Source organism: Loxodonta africana, chromosome 11 (assembly GCF_030014295.1).
Source record: "Loxodonta africana isolate mLoxAfr1 chromosome 11, mLoxAfr1.hap2, whole genome shotgun sequence".
Classification (NCBI taxonomy): Eukaryota; Metazoa; Chordata; class Mammalia; order Proboscidea; family Elephantidae; genus Loxodonta; species Loxodonta africana.
In genome coordinates this window covers 21,864,785-21,889,338 of record NC_087352.1, presented here as the reverse complement: position 1 = coordinate 21,889,338, position 24,554 = coordinate 21,864,785, and the positions used below count along the sequence as shown (strand labels likewise).

Below are 24,554 nucleotides of genomic sequence, written 5' to 3'. Positions count from 1 at the left end.
TCATATCCTTTGCCCATGTAAAAAAAAAATTTATTGTGCTTTAAGCGAAAGTTTACAAATCAAGTCAGTCTTTCATACAAAAACTTATACACACCTTGCTATATACTCCTAGTTGCTCTCCCCTAATGAGACAGCACACACCTTCCCTCCACCCTCTATTTTCGTATCCATTCAGCCAGCTTCTAACCCCTGCTGCCTTCGCATCTCCCCTCCAGACAGGAGCCACCCACATAGTCTCATGTGTCTACTTGATCCAAGAAACTCACTCCTCACCAGTATCATTTTCTATCCTATAGTCCAGTCCAATCCCCATCTGAAGAGTTGGTTTTGGTAATGGTTCCCATCTTGGGCTAACAGAAGGTCTGGGGATCATGACCTCCAGGGCCCTTCTAGTCTCAGTCAGACTAATACAGGGAGCAAAGACCCTGGGATTGGAGAGTGCCTGTTTGAGGAACAGCAAAGAGATTGGTGTGGTTAGAGGAGAAGCAAGTAAAAGAGAAATAGGCTATACTATAAGAGAAGTACTGGGCGGGGGTTGAGTGTGGAACCTAGAGACTTAGTAAGACAGAACAGAGGTGCCCCCAAATTGCAAACAAAGTAACAATAAATGGGCCAGGGCACAGAAACAAAGCCATTCCCCAGAACATTCGGGCAGGGTATCTAAAAACAGCCCACAAACTTCTTTAAAGTTGCCTTTCAGAAACAGCTGGGGAAAACCAGGCCCAGGGACATGCGCAGAACATCTACCTGTGACCGCTGTGTGACCTCCCACCAGGGGCAGTGAGGGGCTACAGCCCCAGCCGGGGAATTGAACCCAGGGAGCAAGAGACTGTGCAGGTGTGACACCCCATAATAAGTCCTGCTACGAATCCCAGAGGCCTCCAGGACAGAAGCCATCTTGGAAAGCTGCTGCATGCGCACCTTAGTTAACATATCCCCACCTGTGTCTATGAATAAACATGAATCTTCTCCTGCCCAAGAACTTTTAAAAACTTGGCCCATCTTTTGTTCTGTGAGATGAGGGTAAGCGTTGCTCTATGCCCTCCTCGTCTCTGCTTGTAAGCCTCTTCGATAAAGCTTTGCTAGTGTGGAAAACTACGTGCCTTATCTGCTCATTCTTGACTAGTGAGAGACAAGAACCTTATTCCGGTAACTAGACCATTAAGTATGGTCTTTTTATGAGAATTTGAGGTCTGTATCCCACTGCTCTCCTGCTCCCTCAGGAGTTCTCTGTTGTGTTCCCTGTCAGGGCAGTCATTGCAGTCATTGGTTGTAGCCAGGCACCATCTAGTTCTTCTGGTCTCAGGCTGATGTAGTCTCTGGTTTATGTGGCCCTTTCTGTCTCTTGGGCTTATAATTACCTTGTGTCTTTGGTGTTCATTCTCCTTTGCTCCAGGTGGGTAGAGACCAATTGATGCATCTTAGGTGGCCACTTGCTAGCATTTAAGATTTTAGACGCCATTCTCCAAAGTGGGACGCAGAATGTTTTCTTAATAGATTTTATTATGCCAGTTGACCTAGATGTCCCCTGAAACCATGGTCCCCAAACCCCCGCCCCTGCTACTATGGCCTTCAAAGCGTTCCATTTATTCAGGAAACTTCTTTGTTTTGGGTTAAGTCCAATTGTGCTGACCTCTCCTGTATTGTGTGTTGTCTTTCCCTTCACCTGAAATAGTTCTTGTCTACTATCTAATTAGTGAATACTCCTCTCCCTTCCTCCCTCCCCCTTCTCGTAACCATCAAAGAATATTTTCTTCTCTGTTTAAACTATTTCTTGAGTTCTTATAATAGTGGTCTCATACAATATTTGTCTTTTTGCAACTGACTAATTTCACTCAGCATAATGCCTTCCAGATTCCTCCATGTTATGAAGTGTTTCACGGATTCATCTTTGTTCTTTATTGATGCATAGTATTCCATTGTGTGAATATACCATAATTTATTTATCCATTCATCCATCAGTGGGCACCTTGGTTGCTTCCATCATTTTGTTATTGTAAACAGTGCTGTAGTGAACATGGGTGTGCATATATCTGTTCGTGTAAAGACTCTTATTTCTCTAGAATATATTCCAAGGAGTGGGATTGCTGGATCGTATGGTAGTTCTATTTCTAGCTTTTTAAGGAAGTGCCAAATCAATTTCCAAAGTGGTTGTACCATTTTACATTCCCACCAGCACTGTATAAGTGTTCCAGTCTCTCCACAACCTCTCCAACACTTATTATTTTGTGTTTTTTGGATTAATGCCAGCTTTGTTGGAGTGAGATGATGTCTCATTGTAGTTTTGATTTGTGTTTCTCTAATTTTGGGTTTTGTTTTAATGGCTAATGATCATGAGCATTTCCTCATGTACCTCTTAGCTACCTGAATGTCTTCTTTAGTGAAGTGTGTGTTCACATCCTTTGTCCATTTTTTAATTGGGTTATTTGTCTTTTTGTAGTTGAGTTTCTGCAGTATTATATAGATTTTAGAGATCAGACACTGATCGGAAATGTCATAACTAAAAACTTTTTCCCAGCATGTAGGTAATCTTTTTACTCTTTTGGTGAAGTCTTTGGATGAGTATAGGTGTTTGATTTTTAGGAGCTCCCATTTATCTAGTTTCTCTTCCGGTGTTTGTGCATTGCTAATAATGTTTTGTATACTGTTTATGCCATGTATTATGGCTGCTAGCGTTGTCCCTATTTTTCCTTTCATGATCTTTATCGTTTTAGATTTTATATTTAGGTCTTTGATCCATTTTGAGTTCGTTTTTGTGCACGGTGTGAGGTATGGGTCTTGTTTCATTTTTTTGCAGATGGATATCCAGCTATGCCAGCACCATTCATTAAAGACTATCTTTTCCCCATGTAATTGATTTGCGGCCTTTGTCAAGTATCAATTGGGCATATATAGATGGATTTATGTCTGGATTCTCAACTCTGTTCCATTGGTCTATGTATCGTTGTTGAACCAGTACCAGGCTGTTTTAACTACTGTGGCAGTATAATAGGTTCTAAAATCAGGTGGTGTGTGGCCTCCCACCACTTTGTTCTTCTTTTTCAGTAATGCCTTACTTATCCAGGGCCTCTTTCCCTTCCATAGGAAGTTGGTGATTTGTTTCTCCATCTCATTAAAAAATGTCATTGGAATTTGGATCAGAATTGCATTGTATCTATAGGTTGCTTTTGGTAGAATAGACATTTTTAAAATGTTAAGTCTTCCTATTCATGAGCAAGGTATGTTCTTCCACTTACGTATGTGTCTTTTGGTTTCTTGGAGTAGCATCTTGTAGTTTTTTATATAGGTCTTTTTCTTGTCTGGTGAGATTTATTCCTAAGTATTTTATCTTCTTGGGGACTACTGTAAATGGTATTGGTTTGGTGATTTCCTCTTCAATATTCTTTTTGTTGGTGTTGAGGAATCCACCTGATTTTTGTATGTTTATCTTGCATCCTGATAATCTGCTGAACTCTTCTATTAGTTTCAGTAGTTTTCTTGAGCATACTTTAGGGTTTTCTGTGTATAAGATCATGTCACCTGCAAATAGAGATACTTTTACTTCTTCCTTACCAATCTGGATGCCCTTTAATTCTTTATGTAGCCTAATTGCTCTGGCTACGACTTCCAGAACAATGTCAAATAAGAGTGGTGATAGAGGGCATCCTTGTCTGGTTCCTGATCTCAGGGGGAATGCTTTCAGACTCTCTCCATTCATGATGATGTTGGCTCGTGGCTTTGTATAAATGCACTTTATTATGTTGAGGAATTATCCTTCTATTCCTATTTTGCTGAGAGTTTTTATCATGAATGAGTGTTGAACTTTGTCAAATGCCTTTTCTGCATCAATTGCTAAGATCATGTGATTCTTGTCTTTTGTTTTATTTATGTGGTGTATTACATTAATTGTTTTTCTAATATTGAACCATCCCTACATAAACCCAGATGTGGTTCTTGTCTTGTTTTATTTATGTGATGGATTACATTAATTGTTTTTCTAGTGTTGAACCATCCCTGCATAGCTGGTATGAATCCCACTTGGTCATGGTGAATTATATTTTTGATATGTTGTTGAATTCTATTGGCTAGAATTTTGTTGAGGAATTTTTGCTTTTCAGTTCATGAGGGATACAGGTCTGTAATTTTCTTTTTTTTGTGCTGTCTTTACCTGGTTTTGGTATCAGGGATATGCTGCATTCACAGAATTAGTTTGGGAATATTCCATCCTTTTCTAAGCTCTGAAATACCTTTAGCTGTAGTGGTGTTAACTCTTCTCTGAAAATTTGGTAGAACTGTGCAGTGAAGCCTTCCGGGCCAAGGCTTTTTTTTGTTGGGAATTTTTCGATTACCTTTTCAATCTCTTGTTTTGTTATCGGTTTATTTAGTTGTTCGACCTCTGTTTGTGTTAGTTTAGATAGATAATGTGTTTCTACAAATTCATCCATTTCTTCTAGGTATTCAAATTTGTTAGAGTGCTCTATTTTTCATAGTAACCTAATATGATTCTTTTAATTTCAGTTGGGTCTGTTGTCATATCGCCCATCTCATTTCTTATTCAGGTTATTTGCTTCCTCTCCTGTATTTCTTTTGTCAGTTTGGCCAGTGGTTTATCAATTTTGTTAATTTCTTTCAGAGAGCCAGCTTTTGGTCTTGTTAACTCTTTCAGTTGTTTTTGTTCTCTATTTCATTTAATTCTTCTCTAATTTTTATTATTTGCTTTCTTCTGGTGCCTGAGGGTTTCTTTTGTTGCTCTGTTTCTATTTGTTCAAGTTGTAGGGATAATTCCTTGATTTTCGCCCTTTCTTCTTTTTGTATGTGTGCCTTTATTGATATAAATTGATCTCTGAGCCCTGTTTTTGCTGTGTCCCAAAGGTTCTGATAGGAAGTGTTTTCATTTTCATTGGATTCTATGAATTTCTTTATTCCATCCTTTATGTCTTCTATAACCCAGTCATTTTTGAGCAGGGTATTGTTCAGTGTCCAGGTGTTTGATTTCTTTTCCCTGCTTTTTCTGTTATTGATTTCTTCTTTTATGTCTTTATGGACAGAGAAGATTCTTTGTAATATTTTGATGTTTTGAATTCTACTAAGGCTTGCTTTATGACCTAATATGTGGTCTATTCTAGGGAATGTTCCACTTGCACTAGAAAAGAAAGTATACTTGGCTGCTGTTCAGTTAAGTGTATGATCAGAGACGATGCTTTGTATTATTTTGATGTTTTTGATGTTCTGAATTTCTTTAAGGCTTGCCTTGTGGCCAAAAAATGTGGTCTATTCTAGAGAATATTCCATGTGTTTTGGAAAAGAACGTATACTTTGCTGCTATTGGGTGGAGTATCCTATATATGTCTATGAGGTTGAGGTGGTTGATTTTGACATTTAGATTTTCTGTATCTTTATTGAGTTTCTTTCTAGATGTTCTGTCCTTCACCAAAGGTGTTGAGATCTCCTGCTATTATTGTGGAACTGTCTATTTCTCTATTCAGTGCTGATAGTTTGTTTCATGTACCTGGAACTTATCCTATTGGGAGTTCTACTCTGTCATATTGGGTCACTATGAGTTGGAATTGACTCAATGACAATTTTTTTTTTTTTTGTCATTGGGTGCGTATGTATTTACTATGGTTATGTCCTCCTGATGTATGGATGCTTTAATCATTATATAATGCCCTTCCTTATCCTTTATGGTGGATTTTGCTTTAAAGTCTATTTTATCAGAGATTATTATTGCCACACCTGCTCTTTTTTGGCTGTTTTTTGCATATATATTTTTTTTTCCATCCTTTGACTTTTTTATGTTTATATCTTTGTGTCTGAGGTGTGTCTCTTGTAGACAGCATATAGAAGGTTCATTTTTTAAATCCATTCTGCTACTCTGTCTCTTTACCGGTGTGTTTAGGTAATTTACATTCAGTGTAATTATTGATAGGTGTAAGTTTACTGCTAGCATTTTGATTTGTGTGTGTGTGTGTGTGTGTGTGTGTGTGTGTGTGTGGTGTTGATGGTTTCTTTGTTCTGGTTAATTTTCTGTGCTGAATTCTTCTTGTTTATATATTTTCTTTTTATTTCTTTCATTATTGTTGCTTTTGTGTTTGCTGAGTCCTTATGTTTTGTTTTTTTATTTTGATCTGTAAGTCTGTTAGCTTTATTTGTGGTTGCCTTGAAATTTACCTTCATTTTTCTAAGTTTAAACAAGTCTTTTATTTTTTGATATTGCCTTGACTTCCTCCCTATATGGAAATTCTGTGCCTACACCGTTTATTCTGTCTTTTTTGTTTTGACATTGTCACTTACACATTGATGTCTCTAGTTCCCTGTTTTTCAGTCTTTTAGCTTTGATTTGTTTTTGTGAATTCCCTATCTGGGTTGATATCTTGTTGATCTATCCTATGTCCTAATCTTGTATTTTTGTCTGATGTTGTTGGTTCTCTAACTGGAGGACTTCCTTTAATATTTCTTGTAATTTTGCTGTGGTTTTTACAATTCACTTAATTTCTGTTTATCTAGAAATGACCTAAATTTGCCACCATACTTGAGTGAAATTTTGCTAGATATTTAATTCTTGGTTGGCAGTTTTTTCCTTCAAGGCTATATATATGTCATTCCATTGCCTTCTTGTCTGCATGGTTTCTACTAAGCAATCTGAGCTTAGTCTTAATGGCTGCTATTTTGTAGCTGACTTATTGTTTATCCCTAGCTGCCTTCAGGATTCTTTCTTTGTCTTTGGTTTTGGTAAGTTTGATTATGGTACATCTTGGTGACTTTCTTTTGGGGTCTCTCCTGTATAGCATTCATTTGGCTTCTTGGATAGCTATCTACTCATCTTTCATAATGTTAGGGAAGTTTTCTGCCAACAAATCAACAATTCTCTTTGTGTTTTCTGTTATTCTCTCTACCCCCCCCCCAACTTATTGCCTCCACCCTCCCCCTCATTCTGGTACTCCAATCATTCATAGGTTTTTCCTCTTGGTAGTATCCCACATAATTCTTAGGCTTTCTTCTTTTTTTTTTCTGAATGGTAATTCTCGACAGTGGGCTTAAAATATTCAGTTAACCATGTTGTAAATAGATGTGCTGCCATCCAGGCTCTGGTGTCCCATTTATAGAGCACAGGCAGGGTAGATTTGGCATAATTCTTAAGGGCCCAAGGATTTTTGGAATGGTAAATGAGCGTTGGCTTCAACTTAAATTAGCCTCTAATAAGTGAGTCAGTCTGTTCTTTGAAGTTTTGAAGCCAGGCATTGACTTCTGCAGTGCAATGGATCACTTCTTTTTTTTTTAATTAACTTTTATTGAGCTTCAAGTGAACGTTTACAAATCAAGTCAGTCTGTCACACACAAGTTAATATACATCTTACTCCTTACTCCCACTTGCTTTCCCCCTAATGAGTCAGCCCTTCCAGTCTCTCCTTTCGGGAAAACTTTGGCAGCCTCCAACTCTCTCTATCCTCCCATCCCCCCTCCAGACAGGAGATGCCAACACAGTCTCAAGTGTCCACCTGATATAATTAGCTCACTCTCCATCAGCTTCTCTCTCCCACCCACTGTCCAGTCCCTTTCATGTGTGATGAATTGTCTTCGGGGATGGTTCCCATCCTGTGCCAACAGAAGGTTTGGGGACCATGACCGCCGGGATTCCTCTAGTCACATCCACACCATTAAGTATGGTCTGTTTATCAGAATTTGGGGTCTGCATCCCACTGATCTCCTGCTTCCTCAGGGGTTCTCTATTGTGCTCCCTGTGAGGGCAGTCATCGATTGTGGCCGGGCACCAACTAGTTCTTCTGGTCTCAGGATAGTGTAGGTCTCTGGTTCATGTGGTCCTTTCTGTCTCTTGGGCTCTTAGTTGTCGTGTGACCTTGGTGTTTTTCATTCTCCTTTGCTCCAGGTGGGTTGAGACCAATTGATGCATCTTAGATGGCCGCTTGTTAGCTTTTAAGACCCCAGACGCCACATTTCAAAGTGGGATGCAGAATGTTTTCATAATAGAATTATTTTGCCAATTGACTTAGAAGTCCCCTTAAACCATGGTTCCCAAACCCCCGCCCTTGCTCCGCTGACCTTTGAAGTATTCAGTTTATCCTGGAAACTTCTTTGCTTTTGGTCCAGTCCAGTTCGGTTGAGCTGACCTTCCATGTATTGAGTGTTGTCCTTCCCTTCACCTAAAGCAGTTCTTATCTGCTAATTAATCAGTAAAAAACCCTCTCCCTCCCTCCCTCCCTCCCCCCCTCGTAACCTCAAAAGTATGTGTTCTCAGTTTATACTATTTTTCAAGATCTTATAATAGTGGTCTTATACAATATTTGTCCTTTTGCCTCTGACTGATTTCACTCAGCATACTGCCTTCCAGGTTCCTCCATGTTATGAAATGTTTGACAGATTCGTCACTGTTCTTTATCGATGCGTAGTATTCCATTGTGTGAATATACCACAATTTATTTACCCATCGATCCGTTGATGGACACCTTGGTTGCTTCCAGCTTTTTGCTATTGTAAACAGAGCTGCAATAAACATGGGTGTGCATATATCTGTTTGTGTGAAGGCTCTTGTTTCTCTAGGGTATATTCCGAGAAGTGGGATTTCTGGGTTGTATGGTAGTTCTATTTCTAACTGTTTAAGATAACGCCAGATAGATTTCCAAAGTGGTTGTACCATTTGACATTCCCACCAGCAGTGTATAAGAGTTCCAATCTCTCCGCAGCCTCTCCAACATTTATTATTTTGTGTTTTTTGGATTAATGCCAGCCTTGTTGGAGTGAGATGGAATCTCATCATCGTTTTAATCTGCATTTCTCTAATGGCTAATGATCGAGAGCATTTTCTCATGTATCTGTTAGCTGCCTGAATATCTTCTTTAGTGAAGTGTGTGTTCATATCCTTTGCCCACTTCTTGATTGGGTTGTTTGTCTTTTTGTGGTTGAGTTTTGACAGAATCATGTAGATTTTAGAGATCAGGCGCTGGTCGGAGATGTCATAGCTGAAAATTCTTTCCCAGTCTGTAGGTGGTCTTTTTGCTCTTTTGATGAAGTCTTTAGATGAGCATAGGTGTTTGATTTTTAGGAGCTCCCAGTTATCTGGTTTCTCTTTGTCATTTTTGGTAATGTTTTCTATTCTGTTTATGCCTTGTGTTAGGGCTCCTAGTGTTGTCCCTATTTTTTCTTCCATGATCTTTATCGTTTTAGTCTTTATGTTTAGGTCTTTGATCCACTTGGAGTTAGTTTTTGTGCATGGTGTGAGGTATGGGTCCTGTTTCATTCTTTTGCAAATGGATATGCAGTTATGCCAGCACCATTTGTTAAAAAGACTATCTTTTCCCCAATTAACTGACACTGGGCCTTTGTCAAATATCAGCTGCTCATATGTGGATGGATTTATATCTGGGTTCTCAATTCTGTTCCATTGGTCTGTGTGCCTGTTGTTGTACCAGCACCAGGCTGTTTTGACTACTGTGGCTGTATAATAGCTTCTGAAATCAGGTAGAGTGAGGCCTCCCACTTTCTTCTTCTTTTTCAGTAATGCTTTGCTTATCCGAGGCTTCTTTCCGTTCCATATGAAATTGGTGATTTGTTTCTCTATCACCTTAAAAAATGACATTGGAATTTGGATCGGAAGTGCATTGTATGTATAGATGGCTTTTGGTAGAATAGACATTTTTACTATGTTAAGTCTTCCTATCCATGAGCAAGGTATGTTTTTCCACTTAAGTATTGTCCTTTTTAATTTCTTGTAGTAGAGCTTTGTAGTTTTCTTTGTATAGGTCTTTTACATCCTTGGTAAGATTTATTCCTAAGTATTTTATCTTCTTGGGGGCTACTGTGAATGGTATTGATTTGGTTATTTCCTCTTTGATGTTCCTTTTGTTGATGTAGAGGAATCCAAGTGATTTTTGTATGTTTATTTTATAACCTGAGACTCTGCCAAACTCTTCTATTAGTTTCAGTAGTTTTCTGGAGGATTCCTTACGGTTTTCTGTGTATAAGATCATGTCATCTGCAAATAGAGATAATTTTACTTCCTCCTTGCCAATCCGGATGCCTTTTATTTCTTTGTCTAGCCTAATTGCCCTGGCTAGGACTTCTAGCACGATGTTGAATACGAGTGGTGATAAAGGGCATCCTTGTCTGGTTCCCGTTCTCAAGGGAAATGCTTTCAGGCTCTCTCCATTTAGAGTGATTTTGGCTGTTGGCTCTGCATAGATGCCCTTTATTATGTTGAGGAATTTTCCTTCAATTCCTATTTTGGTTAGAGTTTTTATCATAAATGGGTGCTGGACTTTGTCAAATGCCTTTTCTGCCTCAATTGATAAGATCATGTGCTTTTTGTCTTTTGTTTTATTTATGTGGTGGATTACATTAATGGTTTTTCTGATATTAAACCAGCCTTGCATACCTGGTATAAATCCCACTTGATCGTGGTGAATTATTTTTTTGATATGTTGTTGAATTCTATTGGCTAGAATTTTGTTGAGGATTTTTGCATCTATGTTCATGAGGGATATAGGTTTGTAATTTTCTTTTTTTGTAATGTCTTTACCTGGTTTTGGTATCAGGGAGATGGTGGCTTCATAGAATGAGTTGGGTAGTATTCCGTCATTTTCTATGCTTTGAAATACCTTTAGTAGTAGTGGTGTTAACTCTTCTCTGAAAGTTTGGTAGAAGTCTGCAGTATAGCCATTCGGGCCAGGGTTTTTTTGTTGGGAGTTTTCCGATTACCGTTTCAATCTCTTTTTTTGTTATGGGTCTATTTAGTTGTTCTACTTCTGATTGTGTTAGTTTAGGTAGGTAGTGTTTTTCCAGGAATTCATCCGTTTCCTCTAGGTGTGCAAATTTGTTAGAGTACAATTTTTCGTAATAATCTGATATGATCCTTTTAATTTCATTTGGTTCTGTTGTGATGTGGTCCTTCTCGTTTCTTATTCGGGTTATTTGTTTCCTTTCCTGTATTTCTTTAGTCAGTCTAGCCAATGGTTTATCAATTTTGTTAATTTTTTCAAAGAACCAGCTTTCGGCTTTGTTAATTCTTTCAATTGTTTTTCTGTTCTCTAATTCATTTAGTTCAGCTCTAATTTTTACTATTTGTTTTCTCCTGGTGCCTGATGGATTCTTTTGTTGCTCACTTTCTATTTGTTCAAGTTGTAGGGACAGTTCTCTGCTTTTGGCTCTTTCTTCTTTTTGTATGTGTGCATTTATCAATATAAATTGGCCTCTGAGCACTGCTTTTGCTGTGTCCCAGAGGTTTTGATAGGAAGTATTTTCATTCTCGTTGCATTCTATGAATTTCCTTATTCCCTCCTTGATGTCTTCTATAACCCAGTCTTTTTTCATGAGGGTATTGTTCAGTTTCCAAGTATTTGATTTCTTCTCCCTAGTTTTTCTCTCATTGATTTCTAGTTTTATTGCCTTGTGGTCTGAGAAGATGCTTTGTAATATTTCGATGTTTTGGATTCTGCAAAGGTTTGTTTTATGACCTAATATGTGGTCTATTCTAGAGAATGTTCCAAGTGCGCTAGAAAAAAAAGTATACTTTGCAGCAGTTGGGTGGAGAGTTCTGTATAAGTCAATGAGGTCAAGTTGGTTGATTGTTGTAATTAGGTCTTCCGTGTCTCTATTGAGCTTCTTATTGGATGTCCTGTCCTTCTCCGAAAGTGGTGTGTTGAAGTCTCCTACTATAATTGTGGAGGTGTCTATCTCACTTTTCAGTTCTGTTAAAATTTGATTTATGTATTTTGCAGCCCTGTCATTGCATAAATATTTAATATGGTTATGTCTTCCTGATCAATTGTCCCTTTTATCATTATGTAGTGTCCTTCTTTATTCTTTGTGGTGGATTTAAGTCTAAAGTCTATTTTGTCAGAAATTAATATTGCTACTCCTCTTCTTTTTTGCTTATTGTTTGCTTGATATATTTTTTTCCATCCTTTGAGTTTTAGTTTGTTTGTGTCTCTAAGTCTAAGGTGTGTCTCTTGTAGGCAGCATATAGACGGATCGTGTTTCTTTATCCAGTCCGAGACTCTCTGTCTCTTTATTGGTGCATTTAGTCCATTTACATTCAGCGTAATTATAGATAAGTAAGTTTTTAGTGCTGTCATTTTGATGCCTTTTTATGTGTGTTGTTGACAATTTCATTTTTCCACATAGTTTTTTGTGCTGAAACGTTTTTCTTAGTAAATTGTGAGATCCTCATTTTCGTAGTGTTTGACTTTATGTTTGTTGAGCCATTACATTTTTCTTGGTTTTATCTTGAGTTATGGAGTTGTTATACCTCTTTGTGGTTACCTTATTATTTACCCCTATTTTTCTAAGTAAAAACCTAACCTGTATTGTTCTATATCGCCTTGTATCACTCTCCATATGGCAGTTCTATGCCACCTGTATTTAGTCCCTCTTTTTGATTATTGTGATCTTTTACATATTGACTTCAGTGATTCCCTGTTATGAGCATTTTTTTTTTAATTAATCTTAATTTGTTTTTGTTGTTTCCCTATTTGAGTTGATATCAGGATGTTCTGTTTTGTGACCTCGTGTTGTGCTGGTATCTGATATTATTGGTTTTCTGACCAAACAATATCCTTTAGTATTTCTTGTAGCTTTGGTTTGGTTTTTGCAAATTCTCTAAACTTGTGTTTATCTGTAAATATCTTAATTTCGCCTTCATATTTCAGAGAGAGTTTTGCTGGATATATGATCCTTGGCTGGCAGTTTTTCTCCTTCAGTGCTCTATATATGTCATCCCATTGCCTTCTTGACTGCATGGTTTCTGCTGAGTAGTCTGAACTTATTCTTATTGATTCTCCCTTGAAGGAAACCTTTCTTTTCTCCCTGGCTGCTTTTAAAATTTTCTCTTTATCTTTGGTTTTGGCGAGTTTGATGATAATATGTCTTGGTGTTTTTCTTTTTGGATCAATCTTAAATGGGGTTCGATGAGCATCTTGGATAGATGTCCTTTCGTCTTTCATGATGTCAGGGAAGTTTTCTGTCAGGAGATCTTCAACTATTTTCTCTGTGTTTTCTGTCCTCCCTCCCTGTTCTGGGACTCCAATCACACGCAAGTTATCCTTCTTGATAGAGTCCCACATGATTCTTAGGGTTTCTTCATTTTTTTTAATTCTTTTATCTGATTTTTTTTAAGCTATATTGGTGTTAATTCCCTGGTCCTCCAGATGTCCCAGTCTGCATTCTAATTGCTCGAGTCTGCTCCTCTGACTTCCTATTGCGTTGTCTAATTCTGTAATTTTATTGTTAATCTTTTGGATTTCTCCATGCTGTCTCTCTATGGATTCTTGCAACTTATTAATTTTTCCACTATGTTCTTGAATAATCTTTTTGAGTTCTTCAACTGTTTTATCAGTGTGTTCCTTGGCTTTTTCTGCAGTTTGCCTTATTTCGTTTCTGATATCTTGAAGCATTCTGTAAATTAGTTTTTTATATTCTGTATCTGATAATTCCAGGACTGTATCTTCATTTGGGAAAGATTTTGATTCTTTTGTTTGGGGGGTTGTAGAAGCTGTCATGGTCTGCTTATTTATGTGGTTTGATATGGACTGCTGTCTCCGAGCCATCACTGGGAAACCAGTTTTTCCAGAAAATCCGCTAAAAAAAAATGTAGTCAGATCCCTATCAGAACTGCCTTTGGATTATAACCACCACCTTGTTCCCTGTAAGGATGAAAGTCTGAGATTTGGATCATATATGCTTGACTGTAGCTGGTTCTGTGTTTTTAGTCCAATTAGGGGTGGATTTTTGGTCCCTGGGTTTTTTGTGTTTCCTTCTCTCAGGCCGGAAGAGTGGGTTAGGAAAAGACCAAAAGAAGAAAAAAAAAGGGGGGGGGGGGAAGCAAAGCCGCCGCGGAGCTGGACCCGTTCTCCCTCTGGCTCAGGAAATTCCAATGTTAATGACGCCACCTGGGGAGGGTGGGGGAGGGATCAGAGGGATAGGAGAGTAGCACCTCAGTATATAGCCAGAGTTGCTTGTCTTGCTTGGAATGACTATTTTATCTGAGATTCCCGAGGGGCGTGTCGCCTATGTGTGCTGGCTGTGTGGAGATTGTCCCCCAGGGATCTGGCCCACTGAAGCCGCGGTCAGATCCTCCGCTGCCAGTCCCACACCCAGCGTCAAGGTTCCCCTGCTGGGACGGTGCACTCCCGACTCCAAAATCAGTCGCTGCCTCCCAGGAACTTCTCGTCCCGCCAGCCACGTCGCCGCGCACCCTCGCAGACCGGCTGGGCCCCCTCCCGGGGTTAGTTCAGGGGAGTGGAGCTGCTCCCCGTGCTTGCTCCGTGACAGCGCCCAGTCAAAAGCCCCGCGGCAAGATTCCCCGGCTGGGACGCTGCACTCCCAGCTCCAAGACCAGTCACTGCCTCCCGGGGACTTCTCCCATCGGCTGTGTCTCCACGCCGCCCACGAGGACCAGCTGGGCCCCCTCCCGGGGTGAGTTCAGGGGGGTAGGGCTGCGCCCCTTGTTTGCGCCGTCAGCTCCCCTGGGCCCTGCCCTAAATCAGGCGCCAAGGTTACCTGACTGGGACGCTGGCTCCAGGCTCCTAAATCAATCGCTGCTTCCCCGTATTTGTGCTTCCCCATATTTGTTCGTTTTCCGTCTCTAAATCTGTGTTTGTTGTTCAGGGTTCGTAGATTGTTATGTATGTGATCGATTCACTTGTTTTTCTGAGTCTTTGTTGCAAGAGGGATCCGAGGTAGCGTCTACCTAGTCCGCCATCTTGGCTCCGCCTCTCCAATGGATCACTTTTGTGTGAACTTTCTCACCATGGTCTTGTAACTCCCACTCAAGTGCTTGGGTGGGACTGTGCAAATAAGGTAATTATGGCCCACCAAGGGGAATGGTCAGTTTTGCCATCCTGCTAGGCTTAAAATGAGTCATCCTAGAGGTAGGAGGAAAGGATATCACCCTCACCAAGGAAGAAGGGACAAGAGCAGAGTGTGTCCTTTGGACCTAGGATCTTTGCCCTGAGAAGCTCCTAGAACCAGGAGAATGAGAGACAGAAAGGGCTGTGACACTGAGGATGGCGAGAAGTGGTGGCAGAGAAGCGGCGGCAAGAGAGATCAGTAGGAGACTGCGCAGTGGACTTCCCAGCTCATGGTGCAAGAAAGCTGAATACCTTTGGGCAGGAAGCTTGGGAGCAGAGTAAGGTGCCTCCAGGCACTTGGTGGAGCTAGATATGCTGACCTACCAAGCTAGAGCTGAGTGCCCTGGGACTGAGGCTTGCCTGGTAGAGCTGGGTGCATGGGGGCACTTACTGGCAGAGCTAAAAGTGCTTTGTAATTCTTGTGCAAGGAGGCAGAGGTCAAGTGCCAGAGAGAGTGTGCCGTGCGGGCATGGTTAACAAGAGGCTGTCCTGACCTGAGGGAAGAACTGTATCCTGAATGTCCCTGAACGTGAATTATGACCTGTTACTTCCCTAATAAACCACATAATCATGAGTATTGTCTGCAAGATCTGTGTGGCCAATGCAACAAATTATTGAGCCCAGCTGGGGAGAGTGCTGTGGGAGGGACAGCTGGTGTCAGAACTGGTAAAGGTGGTCGAGAGAGGAGGCATGTCTAACCTCTGCCTCCTAGGAATCAGCCTTGGGCTGTTGATCTTGATTCTCCTTCCCCCTTGTGAAGTTAGAGGAGGTTAGACACAGCCCCCATGCCATTTTTACCGGTAACCACCCTATATCATCAAATTCCATTGGGCGTATTTGTAATTATGTAACAGGTTTTATTTTAGTACGGTTTATTGAGGTATGTCCCTGGATGGTGTAAATGGTTAATGTGCTCAGCTGCTAACCAATAGGTTGGAGGTTTATGTCCACCTACAAGTGCCTTAAAAGAAAGATCTGGTGATCTACTTCTGGAAAACCAGTCATTAAAAGCTCTCTGGAGCACAGTTCTACTCTGACACACATGGGGTCACCATGAGTTGGAATCAACTCAAGGGCACCTGGTACTGGTATTGCATGGACAATTTACCTAACATAAAATGTGCACTTTTTAGGTGTACAAGCATACTAGTTTTGACAAATATATAGTCATGTAAGCACTACCACAATCTAACTATTGACATTTTCTCATCCCCCGCCCCCCCGTTTCCCTCCTGTGTCTATGAAATCAGTGTTCACCACCACCTTACACTCTGAGAAACTCTCATTTTATTCTTTATCAATTTCATAATGTTACATAAACTGTGTGAATCATAACAAGTTATGGATAACATTGCAAAGAATGGGAATTCCAGAACACTTAATTGTGCACATGAGGAAACTGGACATAGATCAAGACCCAGTGTTCAAACAGAACAAGGGAATACTGAGTGATTTAAAATCAGAAAAGGTGTGGGTTAGGGTTGTATCCTTTTACCATACTTATTCAATTTGTATGCAAGCAAATAATACAAAAAACTGGACTATATGAAGAATATGGCATCAAGATTGCAGGAAGACTCATTAATAACCTGTGATATGCAGATGACACAGCCTTGCTTGCTGAAAATGAAGAGAACTTAAAGCACTTACTGATGCAGACCAAGACTAAAGCCTGTAGTATGGATTCCACTCAACATAAAAGAAAAAAATTCTCACATCTGGACCAGTGAAACTTCATCTCATGTACTTTGAACATGTTATCAGGAGGAATCAGTCCCTGGAAAAGAACATTATGCTTGGAAAGGTAGAAGGTCAGGGAAAAAGAGGAAGACCCTCAACAAGATAGGTTGACACAGTGTCTGCAACAATGGGCTCAAATATAGCAAGGACTGAGAGGATGGCACAAGACCAGGCAGTGTTTCACTTTGTTGTACATGGGGTCATTATGAGTCGGAACCAACTTGATGGCAGCTAACAACAACACAGAACCAACTCGAGGGTTCCTAACAGTGACACAGAGAATTCAAGTTCCTCTTACTCAAATTGCTTGAACTGTCACCATTGCAAACTCTCCTGGATCCAACCACCGCCACACATCACACCTCCTCCAGCCCAGTCTCTGCGCCCCGAGTAGCTTCTGCCTCACTCCTTGGACCAGCTTGCGGAAAAAAAAAAAACAAAAAACCTTTCAGCTTAAGCCATTTTCAACTTGTCAAGAGGAAAACATCGTAGCTTGTAAGTGGTACCACACAACTCTAAGCTTTTACCTTAAACTGTCTGAAACAGTAACTTAAATATTGGCAGAAAGCAAGCCTTTTCCACAGGACACCAAAGACATTCAAGGGTTACCAAGTACCAAGGTGCTAAGGAAGACATGCCTGATCTGCTCCCCAGAAGTCCCAGCCATAGAAACCTTAGAGAGCCATTCTCTGTGGCACACTGGAGCGCCATGAGTCCTACTGCATTGATTAGCAACACTTTTTTGTTTTGGTTTCTGCCACCTGGCTCGGCCCAGGCCTCATCCAGGAGCCACTATCTCACCTCCAAGCAGTGGGATTTCTGGGTCATAAGGTTGTTCTATTCATAGATGTTTGAGAAATTTCCAGTTTTCCACTACTCCGTACCATTTTGCATCCACGCCAGCAAAAGAATTCCAGTATCCTCTCATTCTTGCAAATATTTACTATTTTTTTTTATTTTAGCCGTTATTAGTATTTTATAAGCAAAGGTTGGTGACCCAAATTACTACATGACTGTCTTTTATGCCCCTACGCCAGGTCTGGCCCAGAGAAAGTCTCAGGAATCACGGTAAGAGTCTCTGCCTCCCTGGTGCATGAGCGATAGAAATGGAAATGAGGCACTCGTAGGGTGTCGGGATGAAACTACACATTCGCACAGGCAGTTTTGCATTTCACATTTTAGTTTGGATCTCCTACGCTGACATTCCAGTGCTTTCTTAACTAAATGGCTTAAATTCTAATATCCGGAGCAATTCCTGAGTCCAACCGCTTCTGCACATCAGCCTCCCTCTTTCAAGGTCCCAAGCCCATACCCCTAAGTTCCGTCGCGTTTGTCCTAGGAAACGCGCCTCCACTAGCTTGTAAAAACTTTCGATTTAAGCCATTCCAACTTGAGGAAAATCGCATTTTCCAATGTAAGTGGTCCTCATACTCTTGGCTTTTCCTTAAACTGTCTGAAACATGAAGTTAAAATAGGCAGAGAGCATCCCTTATGCACAGACCAAAGACACTCAAAAGCTTTAAACCCGGAAACGGAGATCTACCGGAATCAAGTCGCCGAAAAGCCCCGGCCCACGGACACACCCTGTCCAGCCGACCCACCGTGTTCCCGCCGGAACTTGTTCTTCTCCTCGCCCCGCCCTGGCCACGCCCCCACGGTGCCGGCCTTTTCCGGCGGGCGCCTGCGCAGTTTACTGCAGATGAGGAAGCGCGTTGCTCCAAGACCCAGGTGCGTGAGAGTGCGTCTTTCTGGTTTAGACCAGCTGTTGCCCTCCATACCCAGGCCCGGGTGTCACTCTGGACATTAAAGTCCCTGCACCTGTCCTTTCCCTGAGATCCCGAAGCGGGCGTGAGACGTTCCGAGCCCTGGTCGCTCCGCCGCCGGCCGGGCGTCCGCGTCAGTTTCGGTGTAAAATCGCGCTTAGGATCCCCGCCCTGGGCTTTCTGCCTTCGGGCCGTGCAGACACCACCTGCCGCGTTTTTTTCCTGCTTAAAACCCTTCCCTGACCCCGCCCCTCTGTGTCGGGTCAAGTCCTAACAGGGAGATTCTCTGGCGACCTCCCGCCCCTCCCCCCTCCGTGTCGCCTCTGGAGGGCAGCCTGGGCCACCCATCCTCTCCTTGGCCCTGGGACTCTGAGATCCCACCTCTCCTGAGCTCAACCTTACGTCTTTTAGTTGGGTCCTGCTGTCTCTTCGACTTCCCCTTCACTGTCACCGCTTCCTTCCTGAAACCCGTGTCGGTAGAGGAGATCCGTGTCTGTCCTGTGGCACCCGCTGTTTGGTCTTGGTCCCACCCACTGGAAAGTGCTTTTTCTGGGCAGCGGGCACTTCATTCCATCCCTGTGTACATGTGGGCAAGGGGATTGGGACAAAGTCACAGAGCAACTGTGAGTGAACTACAAGTATTGAAAGTTAGAAAACAAACATTATGGAAAACCATAAACAGATGGCAAAATGGAGGCCTGGGGAAGGACTTGCAGAGAGACTCTTAACAGTGAAAGAGAATAAACTAAGAAAAGTAGCAGGGAATAAAATAAAAAAGATAACTGCAAAAAAGGATAATCATCCAAGAGTGAAGGGAACAAAGAGGAGAGGGGCCCACAGTACTAGGAGTGGGAAGACAAAAGGGAGAGGCATTTCAACAGAGTGGGAGTAGAAGGGGGCGGGGTAAAACAGTTGGAACCATGTGAGACAGAGTGACTTGGGGTGCAAGGGGTGACATGGAGATAAGAGGGAGAAACAGCAGGGAGGGAACTCAGCCAGTTGGGGGTGCCAGAGAGTGGGGACAGAGGGAGCTTAACAGAGCAAAAGGGGACAGAGATGCAGGGAGAGAGAAAGAAATACATGAAGATGAGGTCACATCAGAGAGGTTGGGGCGAAAGAGCAACTAGATGAAACAGTGGGGCTGAACAGGTTTAGGAGGACTAGAGAGAAGGGGAGAAACAGCAGGAGAGGAGATAGTGAGGAGGAAACACAACGTTTAAAAAAAAAAAAAAAAAGAGAGGAACAAGAGAAAAGGAAAGCCAGAAAGACAAATGGCATTAAGAATGAGAACGGGAAACACATAGTCATGGAGAAAGAGGGGACTCAGATCCAGATGAGTGGTGAGCTGATGGGGCATTATTGATTAAGTTGTAATATATTTGTGGCTTTGTAATCTAAAGTTTGTTTAAATCACGCAGATGAGAATGAAAAGGGCAAAAACTCCTGTGTTTAAGGTTTGTTCATTTTATCATTATTTGCATCAAAGGATAACCCCGATTGCAACTGCTACTCAGCCAGAAGGCAGTGTCTTGTCTCAGTTTGGCTTCACCCTGTGCCCTCCAGGGGGGTCTGTCTGTCCATACAGGGTGCCTTTTTATAGGAACATTAGAAGTGTTTGTTTTTTTAATGGATTTACTCATTTTCATACTACATTGTTCTTTTTCAGCACTATTGTGATTAATCTTAGTTTATTGAATTTCAACTTTTCTTTAAATAATTGTCATTATTGGGTTCCGTGGAGTAAATTCTGACTCATAGCAACCCCTTGTGAAAATGTAGAGCTGCCCCATAAGGTTTTCTTGGCTGTAATCTTTACAGAAGCAGATTGCTGTGTCTTTCTCTAGCACAGCCCCTGGGTGGGTTTGAACCGCCAACCTTTTTTTTTTTTTTTAATATTTTATTGTGTTTTTGGTGGAGGTTTACATAGCAGTTTAGATGCCCATTCAACAACTTCTATACAAGATATCCAGTGACATTGATTATATTCTTTACAATGCGTGAACATTCTCAAACCACCAACTGTTTGGTCAGCAGCCCGGTGCTTAATTGTTGCTCCGCCAGGGCTCCTAACTTTGACCCTTTTTTTTTTTTTTTTCTAGTACCTAACTTTGACCCTAGCCGTCATTAATTTTTTTTCCAAAATTGTTTTTCCTTTGAAATTTACTAGGTAAGGTCCAGGTTATTAGAACTGCATGAGTTCTAGTCTTTGTCATGTATTGGGAACATTCTTTGGTACCTAGTAATAATGTTAGACTATTTCATTGTATGCTTTGTAGGCATGTTAACGAACTTTGACATTAATAGAGAAAACTTAGCTTAAGCAGTTAATCTAATACTCAATTTTTTTTCCTGTGCAATCTGGTAGAATAGTGAGCTCTGAGTTGTAAGTAGATGTTCCCTTCTCATCCCTTTTGTTCTTTCTGTGCAGATGTCAGAGGCTGTGCTGGACTGATTTAAAACATTGTTCCAACAAGGCCCATCTATTCACGGTGAAGAAATTTGCTCAGAGATTCTTTCCTAAGCTGAACCCTCATTCAGTCACAACACGTTGCAGTTGATCACTCCCTTTCTTTGGGAAATCATTTTTCTTGGTTTTCAGGATATCACACAGTATTCTTTAAAAATCTACCTGCGTGTGTATTTCTTTCATTTTTGACTTTTCTCCCTCATGACGCCTCAGTTTCCTCTTCTGGTTTCTCCTGGACTGCCTGGCCTCTAAAGGAAGTAGCATCCCAGGGTACAGTCCTTCTTGCTCTTCTCTTTTCTGTCTACACCCAGGGCCTTCCCATGTCGTCTCATCTCACAGCTTTAAACACCCTGATGTCTCCCATTTTTACCTCCAGCCGGACCTCTCCCCTGAACTCCAAACTCACGTGTCTAACCAGCTCCTCGACATCTCTGCTGGGGCCTCTCACAGACGTCTCCTCCACCTTAAACCCTAAACGTGTTTACCTTGCATTCTTCCAGGTCTCAGTTAAGGGGTGCTCCAGTAAATATCTTGGAATTTGTTTTTTAAATAGATAGGACAGTGCAGTATTCATAAGTGGTTTACTTAGGATAAAATGAAGGAAAAAAATTTTGCATTTTGTTAAAATGAATGAGGGAATGCACGGTTTCCAAAATTCTCTTGAGGTGTGGAAGAAAAACAGCTGAGGACTCCAGGCCCTTCCTGATCTGCTTCCTTAGGACCTCATGTCCTCTTTGACTCCTTGGTCACTTCCTCTGCTTCAGCCACACAAGCCTTTTCCTGGAGCCAGGATCACTACTGCCTTAGGGCCTTCACTTGGTCAGTCCCTCTGCCTGGATCTCCCTGGTCCCATGCACGCACCTGGTACACACCCTTTATTTCTTAGTTCTTTGTTGTAACACCCCCTCTCAGGGCAGTCTTCTCTGACCCCATTTAACATTTCAGCTACAGCCTCACCCCCAGCCCCTGGCCCATGGTACATGTTTTGCAAGTTTCTCTCTGCTCCTGCCTTTGCACTGGCTGGGTCCATGAGACATCATGGCCTCTAGGCAGCGCAGAGCCACAGGTAGAAGATGCACGTGCTGGCCTTGCCTGCTCTGATTGGGCTCAGCCCTGGCTTCACTCTGGATTACTGAGGCGTTTTGCAAATACATCACTTGTGACTCCTCCTTAGAGATTCCCCTTCAAATCTTCTGGGTGGTGTACAAGCTCAGGAATGTTTAAAGTGCCCCAGGTGATTCTAATCTGCATACAGCATTGAGCACCAGGACTCTGGGTCCTCCTTTTCTGAGGGTGAAACTAGTCCCTAATCCAGGGGAGGTGGGAAGGCTCTGTTGTGCATGGGGTGTGTTATCAGGGCTGGTCTGGGACCTGGATGTGGGGGGATCTGCGCACCCCTCATCCCCCTGCTGCGTGTGGGCTTCACCAGGAGGGAGGGCTATAAACACCCTTTGGTCTCTGTGTAGGAGGTTATTGTCCCCGAGTACCTCCTGGGGCAGTGGGCAGCAGGGACCATCTTTCCCCAAGTGAGGTCCTCCCCATCTGTGATTATGGCACAGGAAGGGGGTGTGCTGATTTTAAGAATTTAAGAGCGTATTTTTGACACTCAGGATTGACCTCTCAATGCTGGTCCTGCCCAAGAATGAAGCCAGGAGGAATAGGAGGAAAGAAAGAGGCATCTGGAATGGCCCTTCCCCAGGTAAGTCATATTCTTTGTTGGTTCCTCTGTCTGGTTCCTGAAATGCTGTCCTGAGAATTTTCTCATCTCCTCTGTCTGACGTGTCCTGCCTGACGTTCATTTGTACTCATCATTGGCCTTCCTTCCATCCCCTCTCACCTTCATGCAGGTTCCATCTCATGGTGCAACCTAGTGACATGGGACTTGTGAAAAGGCTCTGTTCAGGGAGTCTTATGGGAAGAGCTTCATACCAGGCTTGGGCTGGAGAAAGGAAGAGGCTCCATTGGGGCAGTTAGGGTTGGCACCAGGGAAGGTTTTGGGTTCACATCTGGAAGCCCTGTGAGCTCTCTGTGAAGCAGCATTAAAGAAATCATACACTTATGTGCCATGTTAATCTGGAGGAAAAGCTGAAAATTCTGAAAAAGTAGATTTATGGTGGGAAACCTGCTGTGCCTGGTTTTATAATAAATTTGAAGCTCAACGTGGGAATCGGTGTGTTTTTGGTTCCAAAATATTAAGGATTTGGAATGGAATGGAAAGTCTCAGAACAGCCATCAGTGATCCTTTATTCCATAATCAGATTGAAAATATGGAATCCACCTAAATGTCTACACTATGAGGGTCTTTAAATCATTCACAGCGCGTCTGCTGGGAAAATCAAATCCCAGCTCTCACTTCTCTGATAGCAGATATGTTGATCAGTGCAGAGCAATCCCCTGTCATTTTTGTTTCGCTGATTCACTTCTGTTCCAACACTGGCTGCACATCTGTCACTTCTTACGGTGATCCCAATTGCCTGGAGCTAGGCCACATCTCACAGGTTAAAGGCGTGTCCAGAGCTAGGCCACATCTCACGGGTTAAAGGCGTGTCCGGAGCTAGGCCACATCTCACAGGTTAAAGGCGTGTCCGGAGCTAGGCCACATCTCACAGGTTAAAGGCGCGTCCGGAGCTAGGCCACATCTCACAGGTTAAAGGCGTGTCCAGAGGTAGGCCACATCTCACAGGTTAAAGGCGCGTCCAAAGCTAGGCCACATCTCACAGGTTAAAGGCGTGTCCAGACTGCCAACTCTTCCCAACACCTCAGACGCCAGCAGCAGCCTTTTCAGATTTTAGATGATAAAGGCACCTCAGTTACTCAGGAAATTCAGTGGGTTTATCTGTCAGGAATAAAGCACCCTGGTAGTGCAATAGTGAGGCACTTGGCTGTTAACTGAAAGGTCAGTGATTCAAACCTACCAGTGGCTGTGTAACAGAAATGGTGATCTGCTCTCATAAAGATTACTGCCAAGGGAACCCCATGGGGCAGTACTCCTCTTTTAAAGGGTCACTGGGAGTCAGAATCCTCTGGGCACTCAACAACAAGAGCTGATTCATTACCTCACAACCACCCGCTGACCTTTGGCCATAGGTTTCCTTTATATACCTAACATTTGGAGGATTTCTTTTCCCTCCCCTCATTCCCATTGTTTGTACATTTATCTCCATCTAGTTCTTCCTCAGCATAGTTACTTATTATCTGTGGAGGAGGCTTTAACTCAATTTCCCAGTACATTGAACCATCAATATCGTTATTCAGCAGTGCCAGTGTTACACCATAATCCAAAAAATGAGTCAAAAGAAACTGACATATTGCTAGAGTTCCCGTCAGCTATTTGGCATTAGTATTTAGACTCAGTAAAACTACTCCCATGTCTTGCAGATTTGTAACATGCTTTCATCTGATCTTGTCAGGTTCCAAAAGCAGGAATGGCCTGGTCACCCTTTCAGGCATCATATAATTGAGCTAAGGGACAACATCACCTCTTATTCTAAGTCTCTTTCAAAGCATTAATATAATTTTGTATTTCCCTCATTGTCTAACCCATTCATTCATTCCTTTACACACAGCTACCCTTTTTCCTTTTCTCTATTTATATACAAATTTTCCACCTTTGGAAGGGACTTTAGGTGCAGCCACTGTCCTGGTCTAGATTGCCAGCAGCAGTGCTGCTCCAGAAACTGCCTCCCCCTCAGTCCACTCACAGTCAGAGTTTTTGCTTAGGAATCATCCCTGCTTCCATTATTC

The 24,554-nt window shown here is 42.0% G+C and overlaps 1 protein-coding gene across 1 annotated transcript in view; it reads left to right on the top strand.

The window, feature by feature from the left end:
- LOC100656762 (zinc finger protein 665-like) overlaps positions 1–24,554 on the top strand; it is a 76,029-nt gene that overhangs the window by 40,351 nt on the left and 11,124 nt on the right. The window contains exons 6-8 of the mRNA XM_064293175.1: positions 14,137–14,406; positions 18,285–18,308; positions 22,421–22,509. Of these exons, the coding sequence (XP_064149245.1) occupies positions 14,137–14,406; positions 18,285–18,308; positions 22,421–22,509 (383 nt within the window). The remainder of the gene's footprint in view (positions 1–14,136; positions 14,407–18,284; positions 18,309–22,420; positions 22,510–24,554) is intronic.